The following is a 19,764-nucleotide window of genomic DNA, read 5'->3' on the forward strand; positions in this document are numbered from 1 at the left end:
ATTTAACTTTATAAAAAACATATTTATGTTTCCTTATGTTTTTCATTTTACCATGAATATCCATTCATGAGCCAACATGCAGGAAGCACTCACATATAGCATTCTTTGAGGCTAAACAAAGTGGATCAGGAATGCATGATCTTCCAATTTGGCAGGGAAATGACAACTCCTAGCAAGATGATTATTACTACTTCAGGTACTAAGTACCTTTTAATCGTATCACTTAATTTAATCCTCACAGCAATTCTATTAATGTTCCCATTCTACAGGTAAGGAAAGGAAGGCTTAAAGAATTTGTTACTTTCTCAGAGTAGCAGAACTAGCAAGTGGTGAAGTTACTATTCAAATTCAGGTCTATATAGTTCCATAGCCCATGTTCTAAAACTTTATGCAATGCTATCCCTCAGAAGTGCAAAATATGAGAGGTCTAATTCACTGTAGATTTCTTCCTAAGCCACACAGACAAATTCCAAAGTTGACTGAACACTTCGAGTTGACTCGAAGTTTATCCAGAATTTTTCAACCTTGGCACAGATATTTTGAGCCAGATAATTTGTGGCTGTGGGGGGCTCTTCTGGACATTGCAGGATACTTTGCAGCATCCCTGGCTTCTACCCACTAGATGCCAGTTGTACTGCCTTCGCAGTTATAATAATCAAAAATATCTTCGGACACTGCCAAATGTCACCTGAGGGGCAAAACTGCCCCTAGTCAAGAACCACTGGTTTAATTCAGTCTTGCTGTATGGATGCATCTAAAGACCTAAACATTATACAAAAGTGGGAATAGTTGTACTGTGCACAAACATATTTTCTATGAGTAGCTCTGTAAGATAGTTTTAATAAGCAACAGCATTGTCATTTAATTCAAATACCATTTAAAACATTACTCAAAACAATGTTTTTTTAAGGAAATTTAGCTTATGAAAGAAAACAATTTTATTTTGCTTATTATAAGAGGATAGTTCCAAAAATCTATTTCAAACAAGAAAGGCAGTAACAATTAAATCCTTTATAAGGTTAACACGTAAAGGATGTTCAGGGAATAATCGACACCATCCAGTTGAAAAGGCTTCCTTCTGATACGATACAACCACTAGCAAGATCAAAAAGTCTCTCAAGACTGAACATAGATGACAGCGAGATATCAAATGGGACCTGAGAAAAAGCATAAAAGTGTTCATGAAATGCATTGTTCCGAACTGTTGACTGAAGTAATGTTCTCAAATACCAATTCCATGTAATAATTTATTTGAAAGATTTTTAACTCTTGCCTAAGACACAAATTTCACATCTCTAACCTGCTGAAATGTCACATATATCATTTTCTATCCTATGAAGGTTCATATCTATGAGTCTATAAAAACAGCCTACAGATTCATATCTGTAAATGTATAAAAATGAGCCTACAAAACAGCAGACACTCGTATAAATATGGACCATTCGTGTTTATATAATCATTGTATATGATTGTAAGTGTAGGAATTTTGGCCCAGTTACTAATGAACCACTTTCCTCCATAACACATTGCTCAGTTGACAAGTCTCCCTCCCTCATTTTGAGCTTAAATCCTGACATGGTGAAGCAAAAATTGTGTTTGGAACTCACTCTTTCTGAAAGAAACACCTAGTTACCATGCTGAGGACTAGTGCAGCCTAAGTCATCTGAGCAGCCTGAAAGATGGAAAATAAAGACCATTTTGGGGGTCATAGCACTGGTTATTTGAGTGGGAGAAGGGCAAGAAGGAGAGAACAAACATGAAGGAAAGGAAATAAATGTTTACTGGGGACGCACTTCACGCAGACTTAGATACTTTTGAAGATGTATGAGAAACATCACGGAGAATGGTCACAATGAATTAGATCCTTGGGGCCCTGAATCCTGGTAAGAAACTAGAGGACAAGTTTTTTTAATGTCTTGTCTGCTTGTTAAATGAAGCTTTTATTCTCAAGAAAACATAACGAACTTAAAAGTAGAGACTGGTTTTCATTTCTTATTCTTCATTTTATTGGATTAAAAAAATGATCAAAGTATTCCAGTGCTTTCTATAACTTCGGATAATAAAGAGGTGAAAAAAATTAATAACATCCTCCTTTTTTACTCAATCCTGAAGTAATCAGTGTTAGCAGTTTAAAGAATATCTTTCCAAAACTTAAAAAATCCTCATACAAATGTATAATCATGTGGGTTTTTTTCTTTTCCTTTTTTTCTTTACTTGTTTTTTGAAATAGGATACCTAGATTTCCATTATTTGCTTTTACAATTACCAATATGTAAGAGAAATCCCACCTTAACCAATTCAGGGGGGCAGAATAACCACATGGAGGTTAAAAGTGTACATTCTGGAGTAAGACTGCTTGGTTCACTCAGACCTCACCATATACCAGCCAGGTGAGGCTGAGTAAACTATTTGATCTGTTTAAATTTTAATTTCCTAATTTCACTACCCCAGTCCTTGGCAAACACAAATATGCTTCCTGTCTCTGTGTATATGTCTGTTCTGGATATTTCATAAAAATGGAACTATACAGTATATGACCTTTTATGTCTGGCTTAACTTAATATTTTGGAGGTTCATCCACATTGCTGTGTGTATCAATACTTTGTTCCTTTTTATGACTAATGCTCCATTTTATGAATACACCACATTTTGTTTATCCATTCATATGTTGATGGACATTTGTGCTGTTTCCACCCTTTGGCCATTGTTAAGTGTTACTGTTAAATACAAGTACAAGTTTTGTTTGAACATCTGATTTCAATTTGGGGGGGTCCATATCTAGGAATGAAATTACTGAATCACATGGTAATTCTATGTAAGTTATTGAAGAACCACCAAACTGTTTTACTCTATGTTTTACATAGAGGATGCAACATTTTACATTCCCACTATTAACGTATGATGGATCTAATTTTTTCACATCCTCTCCAACATGTATTTTCTTTTTCGCTGTACAAGTTTCAGGTGTATAGCATTATAATTCGATGTCTGTATATACCACAAAGTGATCACCATCACAACTCTAGTTGCCATCACCACAATAAGTTGACCCCCCTCACCTATTTTGCCCACTCCCCAATCCCTTCCCCGTCTGGTTAACCACTAATCTATTCTCCGTATCTATGAGTTTGTTTTCATTTTATTTTGTTTGTTCACTTGTTTTGTTTTTAGATTCCACATATAAATGAAATCATACAGTATTTGTCTCTCTCCATCTGACTATTTCACTTAGCATAATAACCTCAAGATCCATCCATGTTGTCACAAATGGCAGGATTTCATTCTTTTTTATGGCTGAGTAATATTTCATTGTATTTATACCACATCTTCTTTTATCTATTCATCTATCAATGGATATTTAGGTTGTTTCCATATGAACACAGGAGTATAGGAATTCTTTCAAATTAGTGTTTTCATGTTCTTTGGATAAATACCCAAAAGTGGAATAGTTGGGTCATATGGCAGTTCTATTCTCAATTTTTTGAGGAATCTCCACACTGTTTTCCAGAGTGGCTACGTCAATTTATAGTCGCACCAATGGTGTACAAAGGTTCCCTATCTCCATATCTTCTCCAACATTTGTTACTTCTTGTCTTTTCGATAATAGTCATTCTAACAGGTATGAGGTGATATCTCATTATGGCTTTGATTTGCATTTTCCTAATACTTAGTGATGCTGAACATAGTTTCATGTGATTGTTAGCCATCTCTGTGTCTGCTTTGAAAAAATGTCTATTCAGATCCCCTGCCCATTTTTTAATTGGGTTGTTTGGGGGCGTTTTGTTTGTTTCTTTTTGTTGAATTGTATGAGTTCTTCATAGATTTTGGATATTAACCGCTTAGTTAATATATGATTTGCAAATATCTCCTCCCACTCAGTGTGTTACCTTTTCATTCTGATAATGGTTTCCTTCACTGGGCAGAAGCTTTTAGTCTGATGTGATGTAGTCCTGTCAATTTATTTTTTCTTCTGTTTCTCCTGCCTTTGGAGCCAGATCCACAAAAACATTGCTAAGATTGATGTTAATGAATTTACCATCTATGTTTTCTTCTAGGAAGTTTATGCTTTCAGGTCTTACATTCAAGTTTTCTATCCATCTTGAGTTAACTTTTTCAATTCCATATTTCAAAACTTAACTTTTTTATTGAGCACTTTAAAAAAAATTATAGTTGATTTACAATGTTTCAGGTATACAGCAAAGTGATTCAGTTATACATACATTTATCTATCTATACTTTTCCAGATTCTTTTTTCTCTTTTTTTAATTGAAGTATAGTTAATTTACAATGTTGTGTTGTTTCAATTGTACAGCATAGTGATTCAGTTATACATATGTATATATTCTTTTTCAGATTCTTTTACATTATAAGTTATTACAAGGCACTGAATATAGTTCCCTGTGCCGTACATAAGGTCCTTGTTGTTTATCTATATAGTAAGTATGTAACTATTAATCCCAAACTCCTAATTTATCTCCCCTCAACCCTCCCCCCATCCCCTTTGGTAACCATAAGCTTATTTTCTATGTCTGTGAGACTACTTTTGTAAATAACTTCATTTGTATCATTTTCTAGATTCCACATATAAGTGACATCATATGATATTTGTCTTTCCCTGTCTGACATACCTCACTTAATGTGATAATCTCTAGATCCATTCAGTTTGCTGCAAATGGCATTATTTCATTCTTTTTTACAGCTGAATAATATTCCATTGTATATAATATACATGTCTTGGGTATCATAAATAGTACTGCTATGAACATTGGGGTGCATGGATCTTTTCGAATTAGAGTTTTCTCCAGATATAGTTTTTGATTGGGTTGTTTTTTTTGATATTGAGCTGTATAAGTTGTTTGTATATTTTGGAAATTAATCCCTTGTCAGTTGTATCGTTTGCAAATATTTTCTCCCATTCTGTAGGTTGTCTTTTCATGTCGTTTATGGTTTCCTTTGCTGTGCAAAAGCTTTTAAGTTTAATTAGGTCCCATTTGTTTATTTTTGTCTTTGTTTCCATTACTCTAGGAGGAGAATCCAAAACTGTATTGCTGTGATTTATGTCAAAGAGTGATCTGCCTATGTTTTCCTCTAGGAGATTTAGTGTCCAGTCTTACATTTAGGTCTTTGATCCATTTTGGGCATATTTTTGTATATGGGTGTTAGAGAATGTTCTAATTTTACTATTTTATTTGTTGTTGTCCAGTTTTCCCAGCACCATTTATTGAAGAGACTTTCTTTTCTCCATTGTATATTCTTGCCTCCTTTGTTGTAGATCAATTGATCATAAGTATGTGGGTTTATTTCTGGGCTGTCTATCCTGTTCCATTCATCCATGTGTCTGGTTTTTGTGCTAGTACCATACCGTTTTTATTAATATAGATTTGTAGCGTAGTTTGAAATCAGGGAGTGTGATACCTACAACTTTGTTCTTCTTTCTCAGGATTGTTTAGGGTCTTTTGTGGTTCCATACAAATTTTAGTATTCTTTGCTCTATTTCTATGAAATATGCCATTGGAATTTTGATAGGGATTGAACTAAATTTGTAAATTGCTTTGGGTAATATGGTCATTTTAACAATATTAGTTCTTCCAATCCATGGACACATAATATCTTTCCATTTATTTGTGTCTTCTTCAATTCTTTCACCAGCATCTTATAATTTACAGTGTACAAGTCTTTCCCCTCCTCGGTTAAATTTTTTTCCCATGGGCTCTGTGGCACTTTGGACACTTTTCCAGCTTCAGCTTTTGGAAATTTTATGGAAGGTTCTGGGTCTTTCATAGGGAACTTCTCAAGAAAATTTAGGTTCCAGGTGAAATTACTGAATTTCTTTCTTTGTCATTCAACAGAGATAACATTGGCAATCACATAATTACTGAGAAGTCTTGTTTGTGTTTAGAAAATAGCTTTGAGTCCAAATTGTCCAGGATAAGGTACCAGAGAATCTTGGTTCCTTTTCCTGGATTAGGAAACACTTTGTAGAAAGGAAGGAAAAAATATCTTGGTAGGTAGCAGATTGTAATTTAGTTCAAGCAGGTTATGGTTCAAGGAGCAATATTAAAGAAATGATGATTTTGCCTGCCTAGAGAGGATAAAAGTCTGAAACAGTACAAGGAAGGGAAAGGAAGTTAATCAAGGTGGGGCATCCTGAAGGGGTTCATTCAAATCTGGCCTGGACTTGAATTTGTTTGGGGGAGTTCTGAAAGCCATTGGAAAGTTAAAGGTTTTTTTTTGCCAATGCTATACTTTATATGAGTTTCTGCCTGAAAACTAGATTTTATCATAATGCAAGATTTTATTACTTCTGCTCCTTTGTTCTATTTTCCTTGATTGAAACAAAAATCATATTGTATTCAAAGTATCTATGCTTTTTCTTAAGTCACTGAGTTTTTATTGAGCACCTACTTTGAGACATCTTCTTGCTTCTCTGAGCCCAGTGTCATTTGTCTTTTCATTGATTCTAAGTGTTAATGACCAAGAAAAAAGGGAGAAAGCCAAATAACCACTAATCAATTAGATTTGCCTACTCTTGTAATTGGTAAGTAGGATATAAAAAACTGCAAGCTTTGTGAAACAAGTGGATTTAACTTTGTGTCCTTTCAAGAACCTTAAAATACAGAGTCACAGCCATTAAAAAAAAAACAATAGCTTCGAGGTAGGAAAGCAAATACTGTTTTTTTGTTGTTCTTGTTCAACCACAAATATTGATGGAGCACCTACTGTATGTCAGTCACAATGTCAGTCATGCTAAGCACCACGTGAGCCTCAATTTTCTCATCGGCAAAATGAAAACTTGTGCTTCTCAATAGAGAAACAATGGGCATCTTGGGCAGGACAATTCTTTGTGCAAGTCTGTCCCCTGCCCTCTAAACGACATGAACTCTACCTTGTAATTGGTTCAATCCAATGACGTCCCCACACATTTCCAAAGGGCCCCTAGGGGCCATTTCCACCCTGGATGGAGAATCCCAGGCCTACCATCTACGATATCAGGAGCCAGGGAAAGTGCAGAAGCCGTGTAACTGGCAGATTTTGGATGATGCCGAGTCCCAAGAAGAGCAGGTTCTGGACCATGTTTCCAGGGAACTGAGCCACACAGTGGCTCCAGGGTGACGTCAACATCCTAGGGGTTCTTGGTTTTGGCTCCTGAGTCAGAACTCCTACTCCCTATATGCAGCCACGATACAATCCAGGAACTTCGGGTTTCCGTTCCCAGCTGAGCCTGGGGTTCATTCCGAAGAAGATGCAGCAGAATGAGCGGGAGGGGCGACCGCTCATGCTGGATCCTCCTGGACGCCGGAGCCGTGAGGGTAGCAGGGGGTCCCCGGTCCAGCTGGCGGTGCCAGGCACCCCCCTACCGGGCACCGGATGTGCGGCCAGCCGGCCCGTACCAACAGGAAATACTGTGTTTATCTAGCATTCTCATATATATCTTTTTCTACCATGTTTTCTATCTCTTCTTTATATATCACCTGAGTCTTTGAAGTCTTTTTTTTTGGACTGGGGAAAAAACATGCATTCCAAAGTAGAAAGGATAATACAATACTAGCTTACTTAAGAGCTGATATCATGAATGACTGGTGACCCATCTAATAAAAGTTCCAGATGAGAGGGAACTAGATGTATTTGGTTTCACTATACTTTATGTGACTGAGAGAATCCCAATACCAACAATATTATTCTCCGCAATCTAACAGAAACAGCACCTCACTCTTAGGAGGGTGAGAAGGGCTCATACACAACTCTATCAGACCACAGGAAATTTCACACTTTGCTGTAAACAAGATTATCTTTTTCATCACTCTAATTTTTGTATGAATAAAACTTTAAATATAGCAGAAAAGAAGTTTCCTTAAACATAATATGAGATCACAGGGTCATATTGGTAAGGTGGTAGAAATCTTCTAAATTAAAATGTAAAGAAATAACATTATTATAAAGACATTTTGCAGAGAACAAGAAAATTAGAAATTAAAGACAGGATTACAGCTGAGAAAGCATATGTTCAGGAAATTGGTTCAATTGTTGTACTGCCTAAGAATAGAATCTATTCTTCTTAAATCATCCGCCCCATCACCATCGCTGTCACTGACACTCTACGACCACTGAGCCCTGGCCATGCATGGCATTTCCTTGAGCTCTTGAGCAGAGTTCACCTTTTAATAAAGCACAATTCCTGCTCAGATATATTGTCCCACATGGTCAGGAAACCAAAGGTTTCAGTCCAGCCAAAGACACTTCAGCAACATAAGGAGCCCTGTCTCCATTTTCACATCTAAGTAGATGCCAGAAATGTTTTGAACAATGGAACAAACACATGAAGAGCACCTCCATGAGAGGAGATATATTGAGGGAGACTACATTCACTGGGATATATGTTTAAAAATCAATTTTACGTGATGTTCATACTTTAAGAGAAAATCCATATTTGGTCTTTGTCCCAGTTTCTTGGCATAGAGGTCCTAAATCCCTTGGAAATTTTTTTTTGTATGTTAATAAGATGACTAAGGTGGGGAAAGGTGCCTAGATAGCTTCAGGATGGGGTTGGTCACCAAGAAAACCAACCATGTGATTAGAGAGTTAAACTTTCAGCCCAATGCCCCTGACCTTCAGGGGGGGGAGAAGAACTGGACATTGAGTTCAGTCACCAACGGCCAATGACTGAATCAATCATGCCTCCGTAATGAAACTTCCACAAAAACCCTATAATGACACATTTTGAGGAACTTCTTGGTTGGTAAACAAATTGATGTACTGGGAGGGTGACACACCTGGAGAGGGCATGGAGACTCTGTTCCTCCCAACCCCCATATCTTGCCCTATGCACCTTTCCTATTTGGCCATTCCTCAGTTGTATCCTTTATAATAAACTGGTAATCATAAGTGAAGTGTTATCCTGAGTTCTGTGAGTCTTTATAGCAACTTATCAAACCTTAGGGGGCATCATGGGAACTCCTGAATCTGCAGTCTGCTGGGACAGAAGTATGGGTAGCCTGGGCACCTCATTTACAGCTGGCATCTGAAGTGGGAGCATTCTTGGATTGAGCCCTTAATCTGTGGGAGTCTGTGCTAACTCTGGGTAGTAGCGTCAGAACTGAATTGAATTGTTGGGCACCCAGTTGGTGTCAGAGAACTGTAGAATCGGCTGGTGTCAGGAAAAACCCCACAAGAGTCGTATCTGGTATTATGTAGATTAGGGCAGTGCTCAGCTAGTGAATGTCTCTGGGGCCTTTGGGGCTTTCTCCTGCATTCCTCCTCTTCCCTTGCACCCCTTCTGCACACATTGCCCTTCATACCCTACCCCAGGCTGAGCCAAGGCACTACGTGATGACAACTGATAGAGCAGGCAGTGGTATCTCCATTATGGATATATGCTTTTTATAGGGAACTATTTAACAAAACAATCTCCTGAGACCATTAAGAAAAAAGTAAAAGTTTAGGCTGTGCGTATCCAGGCTTATTCTGACGTTCAAGAGTCTAAGTCCCAGAGAAAAGGGCCTTTGAAACCCTATTGTGCAGAAAGAACAGCTGCTCTCTCACTCCAGGAAAGTCTCTGTCACCATATAAAAAACTAATAAAGGGTCTCAAACAGGGCAAATCTCCTTTAAAATATCAAAAGCTCTAATCAGAACAGGAAGCGGAGTCATACAACCAACAATGAAGTGCATAAGGCATAAAGGCTAGATGCAAGTTTTCGGCTGGTGGTTCAGTGCTTATAATCAGAGGTTGGGGGAAGAATTAAAGGAAAAGTGTTTTGGGGTAGATGACTGAACAGAAATGCTTATAGTCAATGTGTTGTAAAACTGAGTGTGTATTCCTCACTCTCTGTGGAGATTTGAGCATAAATTCTGATATAGTTCTATGCGTGATGACATTGTTCTTTACATCATTGCCTTTATTTGCATAAAATGGTTTTAAAGCTTTACCAAGTCCTTGTTTTTTTACTCTGGGAAAAAACGGTTCTCTGAAAAAGTAAGCCTGCATTTATTGAGGATTGGAAATGGGCTCGAATCTTTGTTTTACAGACTTTATATCATTGTAAATTAACTGTTAAAACAGAGGTCAAAGGAAACTGTGATTGAACTGTGGGGTCACACTGCAGAAGGTATTTTTAATCATGAGTGGGTGACGTGTATGATGTTTTCCCCTTACTTCTACATTAGAAAATAAACTTTCAACCAGAAAGTGTGTTTCCAAGTTCCTTCAGAACTCCTCTAATTCCAATAAATAAGGATTAACGGAGCACTCTTATGTATTCATCACCAGTCAGGGATCTTCATTTTTTATTATTATTTTTAACTCATTGTTGCAGTTCAGGTTCCTGGGAAGCAGATCCTGAGATGGAACTTAGCTTTCAGGAAGTTTATTGGGGCATACCCTTGGGATCAACACCCATGGGGAAAGGGAAGAAAGCAGGATTAGGTAGAGGGAGAAGACTGGCTGCAATGCAGACACAACAAACCCCCTGCCAACACCATGGGGAGCTTTGAAGCTGGAGTGGCCCTTCAGAGTTGTCCCAACTTTTGTGTGTGTGTGGGGGGTTGGGTCACTGCACACCCATATCAGCCAGTAATTAGATACAGATACCCCCCCAACCCACCCCTGCCCAAAAAGGCCATGTCCATTAGACAGAGGCAGTTCCTGGAGAGGGTTGAGAGCTGAAGGCTGCTGGTCAGCACATTCCCAGAGCTGGGAAAATAAGTTCTTCGGTCCGGAAGAGGAGTTCTTAGTGGCTCAGTGAAGGGGCCACCCAGGCGTAAATATTTAATTCAGTGGTTAACAACAGAACCATTAAACAAATGGCAATATGGCAAAACGCATACTAGTATATAACCAATACAAGCTAACGGGAGATTTAAAGTACTGAGAATTTTTATACCGAATTTCTAGAGGCTTCTTTTCTGGGTCATGGTAAAACAAACCTAATACCTTTCCAGTATCATTTCTATTAATCACGTTATTTGATTACCCTTAGGAACACTTCCCCCTCTAGCGTACGAGGAAGAGAATTAGAAACTAAGGAGTAGGAAGAAGATTCAGAAATATCTTCCCTCAAATAATATCCCTCCCCATACACTTAAATATGAAGAAATTCAATAATTTCTCCTGAAGCCTAACTTTTCTTGAGAATTCCCTATGGAAGCCCTAGAACCTTACATAAAACTTTTTTCAAAAGCGGAAGCTGGAAATGTGTCCAGGGGCCCACAGTGCCCATGGAAGGAGCAAGAGACTGAAGTCAGGTAGGTGTGGGAGGAGAGGCTGCATGCAGCAGGGGCGTTTCATGGTGGATGGGCATGGTAGGGGGAGTTCAAGGGCAGCTGGGCAGTAGGGCAGAGGCAGTGCAGCTGGGTAGTTAGAAACGTGATCTGAGGAGCCAGTCTGCCTGGGTGTAAATCCTGGCTCTGACATTAACTAGCTAAGGGACCTTGGGCAAGCCACTTAAATATCTCACACGTAAAAGAAGGATTTTTTTTTTACAGACATCTAAACAGAAACAGAAACCTAAAGTCACATGCTGAATTTCAGAGTGCACGTGTGGATTAATGTCCTGCTGCTGCTGTAACAAATGTAAGACAAACCTAGTGGCGTGCAACACACGCTTGTTCTCTTACAGTCCCGGAGGTAAGAAATCTGAATTCAGTTTGGCCGGGCTAAAGTCAAGGTGTCAGCAGGGCTGGTTCCTTCTGGAGACTCTCAGCAAAGAATCTGTTTCTTTGCCTATTTTAGCATCTAGAGGCCACCTGTTTTCCTTGGTTTATAGCCCCTTTTCCATCCTCAAAGCACATCTCTCCAATCTTCACCTCCATCATCACGTTGCCTTCTCCTCTTCTGCTGTCAAGTCTCCCTCTGCCTCCCTTTTACAAGGATACTTGTGACTACACTTAAGGCCCGCCTGAATAATCCAGGATAATCTCCCCCATCTCAATATCCTTAACTTGATCATGTCTGAAGAGTCCCTTTGGTCATATAAGGTAACAGGTTCTGGGGATTAGGATATGGACATCTCTGGGGGGCCATGAGTCAGCCTACCACAATGTGTGATTAAATGAGATGGCTTCGTTCATAAGAATATCATATTTCTAACCTATCTTCTCAACAGAGTTTTGGTAATTGAAGTTATTGAATTAATTCTGTGGAAAAAATTCGTGGCGTTCCTGCAGATGCCTGCTGTGCCAGAGGTTACTAGAGCTCACTGAAGTACATACTTGTTCCTCTACGGTTCTCTACATCCCTGCACATCAGGGCAAGGCCAATAGGATATGGGCAGAAATTATATGAGAGCCATTCCATGCTGGCTCTTAGAAATGGTCACCCTAATTTATTGCCTAAACTGGGAGACTGTTGAGAATAAAAGGAGAGTATATTAACCATCACAACAAATCAACAGGTATGCGCTGTGACTGCTGCAGGCAAACCTGTATCTATAGTCACCCACCTTAAAAACATCCTATGAAATCCCCTAGCCCTCTTCTCCTCCTACTTGGAGGCCGCGTAGCCCAGACAGAATAGTTACAAGTTGAAGGAGAGTTGCGTACCCCTCACTGGACTTTTATGAGAAATAAGCAAACCTTTACTGCCACTGAGGTTTGGGGTTTATTTGTTAGCACAGCATAGCCTAAGCTATCCTGGCTCAAACAGCTACGCCCTGGCAAGCTTGTTCTCCCCTTGCTGTATTTCTGAATAGGGGACATTCCATCAGAGTAAGGGGTGGACTCCACTTAAAGGTCAGGTCGTTGACTCTCAGCAGCAAAGTTACAGTAAGAAATGCTCTAACTGGGTACAAATGCTGAAGTTGGGTTGCCTCCTGAATGGCTGTGACTGATCTGCCTGTGGGCTTTTGACCTGAGATACTGAAATGAAAACTCCAGAGTTTGAACAATACTTGGCATTTCTTGATGCTTTTTCATGAAGGAGCTCAGCGAGCTTAACATCTGGCAACTCTAAACAGGGGGCTCTTTTTCAGAGCAAAGGCTTACAAAGAATGTGAACTGAAGTTTGCATTTTGTTCCTGGACTTTGTTGGTTAGAGTGAAAGGCTAAGGGGCTTTGTTAGTCAGCAGCTCCCACTGCAGCAGAAACTAGAGCGCAGACCCATGAGCACGATGGGTAAGGAAACACTGCTCATGCTGACTCCTTTGTTCCCATCTGTTTACATCGCAAGTATCTGCAAACAATGTGGCCAACACTGACCAGCAGTTTTTGATAGGAAGTCTAACAGAGCTTGCAATTTACAAAGCAATTTCACATAAAGTATTTCCTTTCAACTCTTTTTGGTATTTCTAACTTGAGCAATCAGCCTTTGTCTGTCAATATCCATAAGAAGATGTGGAGAAGAACGGGGCAAGGAAAGAGGAGAAGGATGGAGAGCAGGAGGAGAGGGAGGAGGAGGGGTGAATCAGGTAGAGTGGGATCCACCCCTGCACCTCAGTGAACCTTTACCCCACACTATGTGCCAGGTACCACAACAGGCACTTTTGAGCTAATGATTATTATGTGGCCAAAGTAAAATATTCAATGTTCATAAAGATTTTTTGGTCCATCAAAAGCATGATTTAGGGCTTCGCTGGTGGCGCAGTGGTTGAGAGTCCACCTGCCGATGCAGGGGACGCGGGTTCGTGCCCCGGTCCGGGAAGATCCCACATGCCGCGGAGCGGCTGGGCCCGTGAGCCATGGCCGCTGGGCCTGCGCATCCGGAGCCTGTGCTCCGCAACGGGAGAGGCCACAACAGTGAGAGGCCCGCGTACCGCAAAAAAAAAAAAAAAAAAAGCATGATTTAATGGTTCCCCAGGGAATTAAGCTGAGTGAAAAAATACCAATCCCCAAAGGTTACATACTGTATGGTTCCTTCAATATAACATTCTTGAAATGATACAATTATAGAAATGGAGAATAGATTAATAATTGTCAAGGGTCAGGGACAGAGGTGGGGTGTGAGAGGTGGGGGTGGCTATAAAAGGAGAACAGGAGGAGTCCTTGTAGGGATGAAATTGTTCTGTACCCCGACTTTATTACTGTCATTATCCTTGTTATGACACTGTACTACAGCTTTATATTATATTATATTATTATAATGTATTACATTATTATTTCTTAAAATTGCACATGAGCCTAACATCTCAAAACAGAAAGTTTAATTTAAAAAGGATGATTGAAAAATAATATTAAGACTACATCTATTAAATGTCCCTTTACTCTTTTGAAAATTAGCAAACATTCAGATAGGCCAAAAGCCACCAATGCAGAGAGTTACGAATGATCAAATGAAGAAATGACTCATTTCTCATTATTTTAAGGCAGGGAAAAATAAAGATGGCCACAATGTATTGGATGCTTACCCATGGCGTTGACAGGCACTATATCAGACGTGTCACATACTGTTTCTAATGCAGTCCTACATGAGGAGAAGCTATCACCAATGGACAGATAAGGAGCTGAAGCAGAGAAGGAAAAGTGAGTAGCTCACGGTCACACCATCAATAGATGGTGGAACCAAGAATCAAATCATGTTTTGATCTGCTGAGATACGTTGCTTCCGAGACCTTCAACAGCATGTAATTGACCTGAGGTCTTTAAGGACTAATGACTTGTCCACAAGAGCAACAGTGGGGCTCCAGCGTGTGCTGAGCACTCTTCCCACCGTGCTGTGCTCTCACAGGTGGTTGAGAAAAGAACATAATGGTACCAGCTACCTGAGATACAGGAGAAATAAGGGCAAAAATCTCTAATGGCTGGTGTCCAAAGTATTAACAAAGAAAGTGGGTAAATTTACACCAGTTTCTCCTTTGTGGATTTATTTAAATATAAAGAACATTGGTCTGGAGAATTTCAAAAGGCTTGTCAACTGACTGAGAAATATGAGGCCACAATCAACATCCTCCTAAAATGAATTATAACGCCATTGTTAAGGGTCCAGATTTTTAATCAAGACAAAAACGTTTCGCAAAATGCATGCAGTGAATGAAACTAAGCACTTGACTCAGTTTTCAGCAAGATAGAAAGCAATGTACAGCTTTGCTAATAATACCCCTGCCTCTCACTTCCTTTGAAGTTATACAAAGTGACTAAACTTCAGGAAATTGTCCCCTTGATTCTGAAATACAGCTGTACCCAGAATGAAGCCAGGCTTGCTTTCTCAAGCATTGCACACACTTCTTGCCACTTTTACAGTAAATACACAATATCAGGTTCATGACTATATTTTGGTTTAAATTATATCCAAGGATCATTATACCCCCAAATAGCACGTCTAACAATAGTGGGACCAGTGCTTTGAGTGCAGAGAACACAAAGGCTCTCAGTTCCTGGATGAACGAGAGCTATTTCACCTTGACACTGTTGCTGGCAAATCTCCGAGAGATGAGCATTTTGAAAACGCTATAAACAGCTTAGCCTTTTCTTAGCATTTTGAAGAGCACATTAATAGCCTAGCCTTTCTTAAGGGCTTTCTTTTTCCCTTAGCCAAATTTGACAGTCGGAAATGAATAGTGAAGCGGATGGAATCAAAGTCGGAGCTGTGTTTTAGAGGCAGTGTGGAACTGATGTCATTTGGCATTGTCTCCAAAAGAATATAAGAATATTAAGTGGATGTCTCATGAACTTACATACAAAGGATACTCTTCACTTGAGGACAGAATAATAATGTCTCACAGAAGAAAGATGTAATGCTTGATGCCTGTAAAATCTATTCAGACAGCTCTTGGCTGGTACAAAAAAAAAAAACTACAACTTTCAACTGAAAGAAGTTATATTAATAGAATTAATTTTTTAATACTTAGTAAACTACAGAATACCTTGTTCCCAATGCTATAAATGACAGTTTACAGACAGTATTGTCATTGTCACCATTTGGGAAGTTTTGTTAAAAAGAAACCAAGGGGCATAGGGTAATGTAACAAAATTAGCCAAAGGAAGTTAAATAGCCTACCCTCTAGGACTTAACAGCTTAAAGGAAGATAAATAGCCTACCTTCTAGGACTTAACAGCCCCCCCCAAAAGTGATGTGGAAGCTATCCCACATAAATTGGGAAACATGCAACTCCATCCAACAGCCAGAAAAACTGCATAGCTTCTTTCAAAGGGAACTGAGAATCCACCTAGTTTTTCCTCTGTCCTCTGGGTATAAACACACTCAGCAACTCCATAACAGTTACCTAGTATATTTGGGGACAGCTGCTGACTAATTTAAAAAATTGACTAAGCACAGAAGAGTGTGGCAGGACATATTTAAAGTGATGAAAGGGAAAAACCTACAACCAAGATTACTCTACCCAGCAGGGATCTCATTCATATTCGATGGAGAAATTAAAACCTTTACCGACAAGCAAAAGCTAAGAGAATTCAGCACCACCAAACCAGCTTTACAACAAATGCCAAAGGAACTTGTCCGTGCAGGAAACACAAGAGAAGGAAAAGATCTACAATAACAAACCCAAAACAATTAAGAAAATGATAATAGGAATACACATATTGATAATTACCTTAAATGTAAATGGATTAAATGCTCCAATTAAAAGACATAGACTGGCTGAATGGATACAAAAACAAGACCTGTATATATGCTATCTACAAGAGACCCACTTCAGACCTAGGGACACATACAAAATGGAAAAAGATATTCCATGGAAATGGAAACCAAAAGAAAGCTGGAGTAGCAATTCTCATATCAGACAAAATAGACTTTAAAACAAAGACTATTACAAGGAACAAAGAAGGACACTACATAATGATCAAGGGATCAATCTAAGAAGAAGATATAATAATTACAAATATTTATGCACCCACCATAGAAGCACCTCAATACATAAGGCAAATGCTAACAGCCATAAAAGGGGAAATCGACGGTAACACAATCATACTAAGGGACTTTAACACCCCACTTTCACCAGTGGACAGATCATATAAAATGAAAATAAATAAGGAAACACAAGCTTTAAATGACACATTAAACAAGATGGACTTCATTGATATTTATAGGACGTTCCATCCCAAAACAACAGAATACACTTTCTTCTCAAGTGTTCAGGGACCATTCTCCAGGATAGATCATATCTTGCATCACAAATCAAGCCTTGGCAAATTTATGAAAATTGAAATCATAGCAAGTATCTGTTCTGACCACAGTGCTATAAGACTAGATATCAATTACAGGAAAAACACTGCAAAAAATACAAACACATGGAGGCTAAACAATACGCTACTAAATAAGCAAGAGATCACTGAAGAAATCAAAGAGAAAATCAAAAAAAGCCAAGTAGCCTAGTGCCCCTCAAATGTATGACTTTTAAATCTCATTGTGGACCTTAATTCTTCTACTTTTTCTTGGTCAGCTCCTTGCTCATCACACTCAATGACTGTGAATATTCAAGATCTTCATCTCTCTTAGAAGATCATACCCTCAACCCTTTACCCCACTCCAGTCTTAGATGAACTTGCCTCTACTTCATTGAGAAAGTGAAAACCACTGGGTGTGAATTGCCCCCGCTTCTCCTATCCTTCTCTCACACACTTACTCACATCCCTTCCTGCCCTTAATCTGCTGCCCCAAGACCTACAGAAAGAGGTGTATTTCCTGTTTCCAGGCAACTATCTCACTTATGCTGTCAATATCTTTCTGTTTCCGGCCCACTCCCTTAGGCCTTGCTTCATCATTTGTCCTTTTTTCTTCTAGACAGGCAAACTGCGCCCCTCCCAACTCTTTGCCCTGTGCGCTGCTGCTGTCCTAACACCCGCCCTTGACTCCGTGCCTCCTGGGAGCTGCTCCTCCAACCTCTCCAGACTCCTGTCCCAAACCTTCTCAAAGATTCATCTACACTTGCAAACTTCCCTTTCTCACCTCTCACTCCTCAACACCCTGCAGCATCTGCTCCCTCTTCTGATCAGACATGCACTGGGTGCACTTTAGTTAAAGATGCAGATCCCGGATGTGAGCGGATCTATGGTTGACTAGTGCCTCCTCTACTTACAAGCTGCAAGAGCTTGGGCGTGCTGCTACACCTCCCCATTTCTAAAATGGGGATAGTAACAGTAACCGACTGCATAGGCTTCTTGTAATGTTAAATGAGATACTGGCTTTAAAACACTGGACAGTGTCTTCACATGCCATGTGCTCAATAAATATTAAAATTACTACCACTATTAGTAAGATTTGCAGTTTAATGGTTATTATCATTAGTGTTTGTCAGGTACTATAGTAGGTCTAGCTAAAAACCGTGAACTCAAAAAAATATCCTACTAAACTCATGGAGCCAAGAAAAGCTACTGTGCGATCTCCTCTACAATGTGTCTTTTCTCTTGGCTTAGGGTCACCTTTCCCACCTTCAAAGCAGGATCTGCTCCTAGGAATTTCCTCTCCATACTGAGTCTGTATGACTCAAATCAGTTCAATACATACGTACACACATGTACACACGCTACAGATATACGTAACACACACACAGATACACCTACTACACACACACACACACACACACACACTAGGTAAATTCACATGTATCATGTGAGCCAATACGAAAGTATTGAATTTAGCTGAATGCAGGAACTTAAACCTATGCTGCCTTTACAGCAACAAAAGTATCTACACCAATGGTCCGCGTGCAGCTGGAAGCCACAAATTACTGATGAATGGAGTTGTAGAGAACGACTCCCCACAGGCGGTCACAGCAAGAGCGGAAAGAATATTTCTAGCGTCATATTTGAATCCTACCTGACAACTTGGAAACTGCAAGAATCTGAACCTATGTAGGCAATGAAAGGATCGCTTCATTGTTGGTGCACCAGAAAGTACCCCTAACGGTCATTTACATTCTGTAACTAACCGCTAAGAACATTAGCACGTAGCACTCATTCCCTTCCTTCACTTCCTTGCTATCTCAGGTTATTTCTGTCACAAGTTGTGTGTGGCAATATTTATTTTAATTAAGAAGAGGCAATACAGGCAAAGGCAATTATAATAGATATGTTCAGTAAGGAATTAAACTGAACAGCAAGATCTCATGCCAGTGACAAAAGAAGGCATGTAATTTTATTTAGACAAACTTACTTCTTTATTTTAACCATTTACTTCTTGGAACAAGCTTGTAAACGCCCACGCTCCATCCAGTACTATCAGGTAAGCCTTGCTCTCAGTGGAAGTGCTAGCGTGGGATTCGATTGGAGGCACCTTCTCTTGGACCAGTGATTCTTTCACGACTGTGATCTCATGTTGGGATCTTGTACCCTGACCTAATTCCTCTAGGATTCAACAATTATTTACATTACAAGCAAAGAAAAGGACTCCTGGTTTCCTCTCTCTCTTTAACACTGTTACTCTCCTTTTCTGTCAATATTTCAAAACAACTTTGGATCTTAAAAATCTGTTGAAATGAGTTGACTAGAGGATGAAGAATTCACACATGGAAGGCAGGACCACGGTAGGGAAGATGATAATGAAGATGACATGATGAAATAGCTGATAATTATTTAACATTTATTTGCACTAGACCCTAATCCAAATACTTAACATACATTATTTACTTTAGTCCTCACAACTGTGAGGCATTGTTGGCATTATTAGCCCACTCTACATATGAGAAAACTGAGGCTTAGAGAAGTTAAATGATTTGCCTCAGGTCAAACAAGATCCAAGGCTGGGATTCCAACCCAGGTCTGTCAGGGGCCAAAGCCCATTCATTAATGTTATAAATCATGTGTCTTAAAATAACAATTTTTTTCTGTGACCTATTTGTAAATCACAGTTTGTACAAAACTAGATTTAAGCTTGATTTTT

General features: G+C 39.3%; 1 protein-coding gene across 2 annotated transcripts in view; it reads right to left on the minus strand.

Annotated features, from left to right (window-relative positions):
* Positions 1-1,037: 1,037 nt before the first annotated feature.
* The window catches only part of CFAP54 (cilia and flagella associated protein 54), a 297,839-nt gene continuing 279,112 nt past the window's right edge, over positions 1,038-19,764 (minus strand). For both annotated transcript variants that reach the window (XM_065887671.1, XM_065887669.1), the window contains one exon: positions 1,038-1,157. In XM_065887671.1, the coding sequence (XP_065743743.1) occupies positions 1,038-1,157 (120 nt within the window). The remainder of the gene's footprint in view (positions 1,158-19,764) is intronic.

The sequence above is a fragment of the Phocoena phocoena genome, chromosome 11 (assembly GCF_963924675.1).
Source record: "Phocoena phocoena chromosome 11, mPhoPho1.1, whole genome shotgun sequence".
Lineage (NCBI taxonomy): Eukaryota > Metazoa > Chordata > Mammalia > Artiodactyla > Phocoenidae > Phocoena > Phocoena phocoena.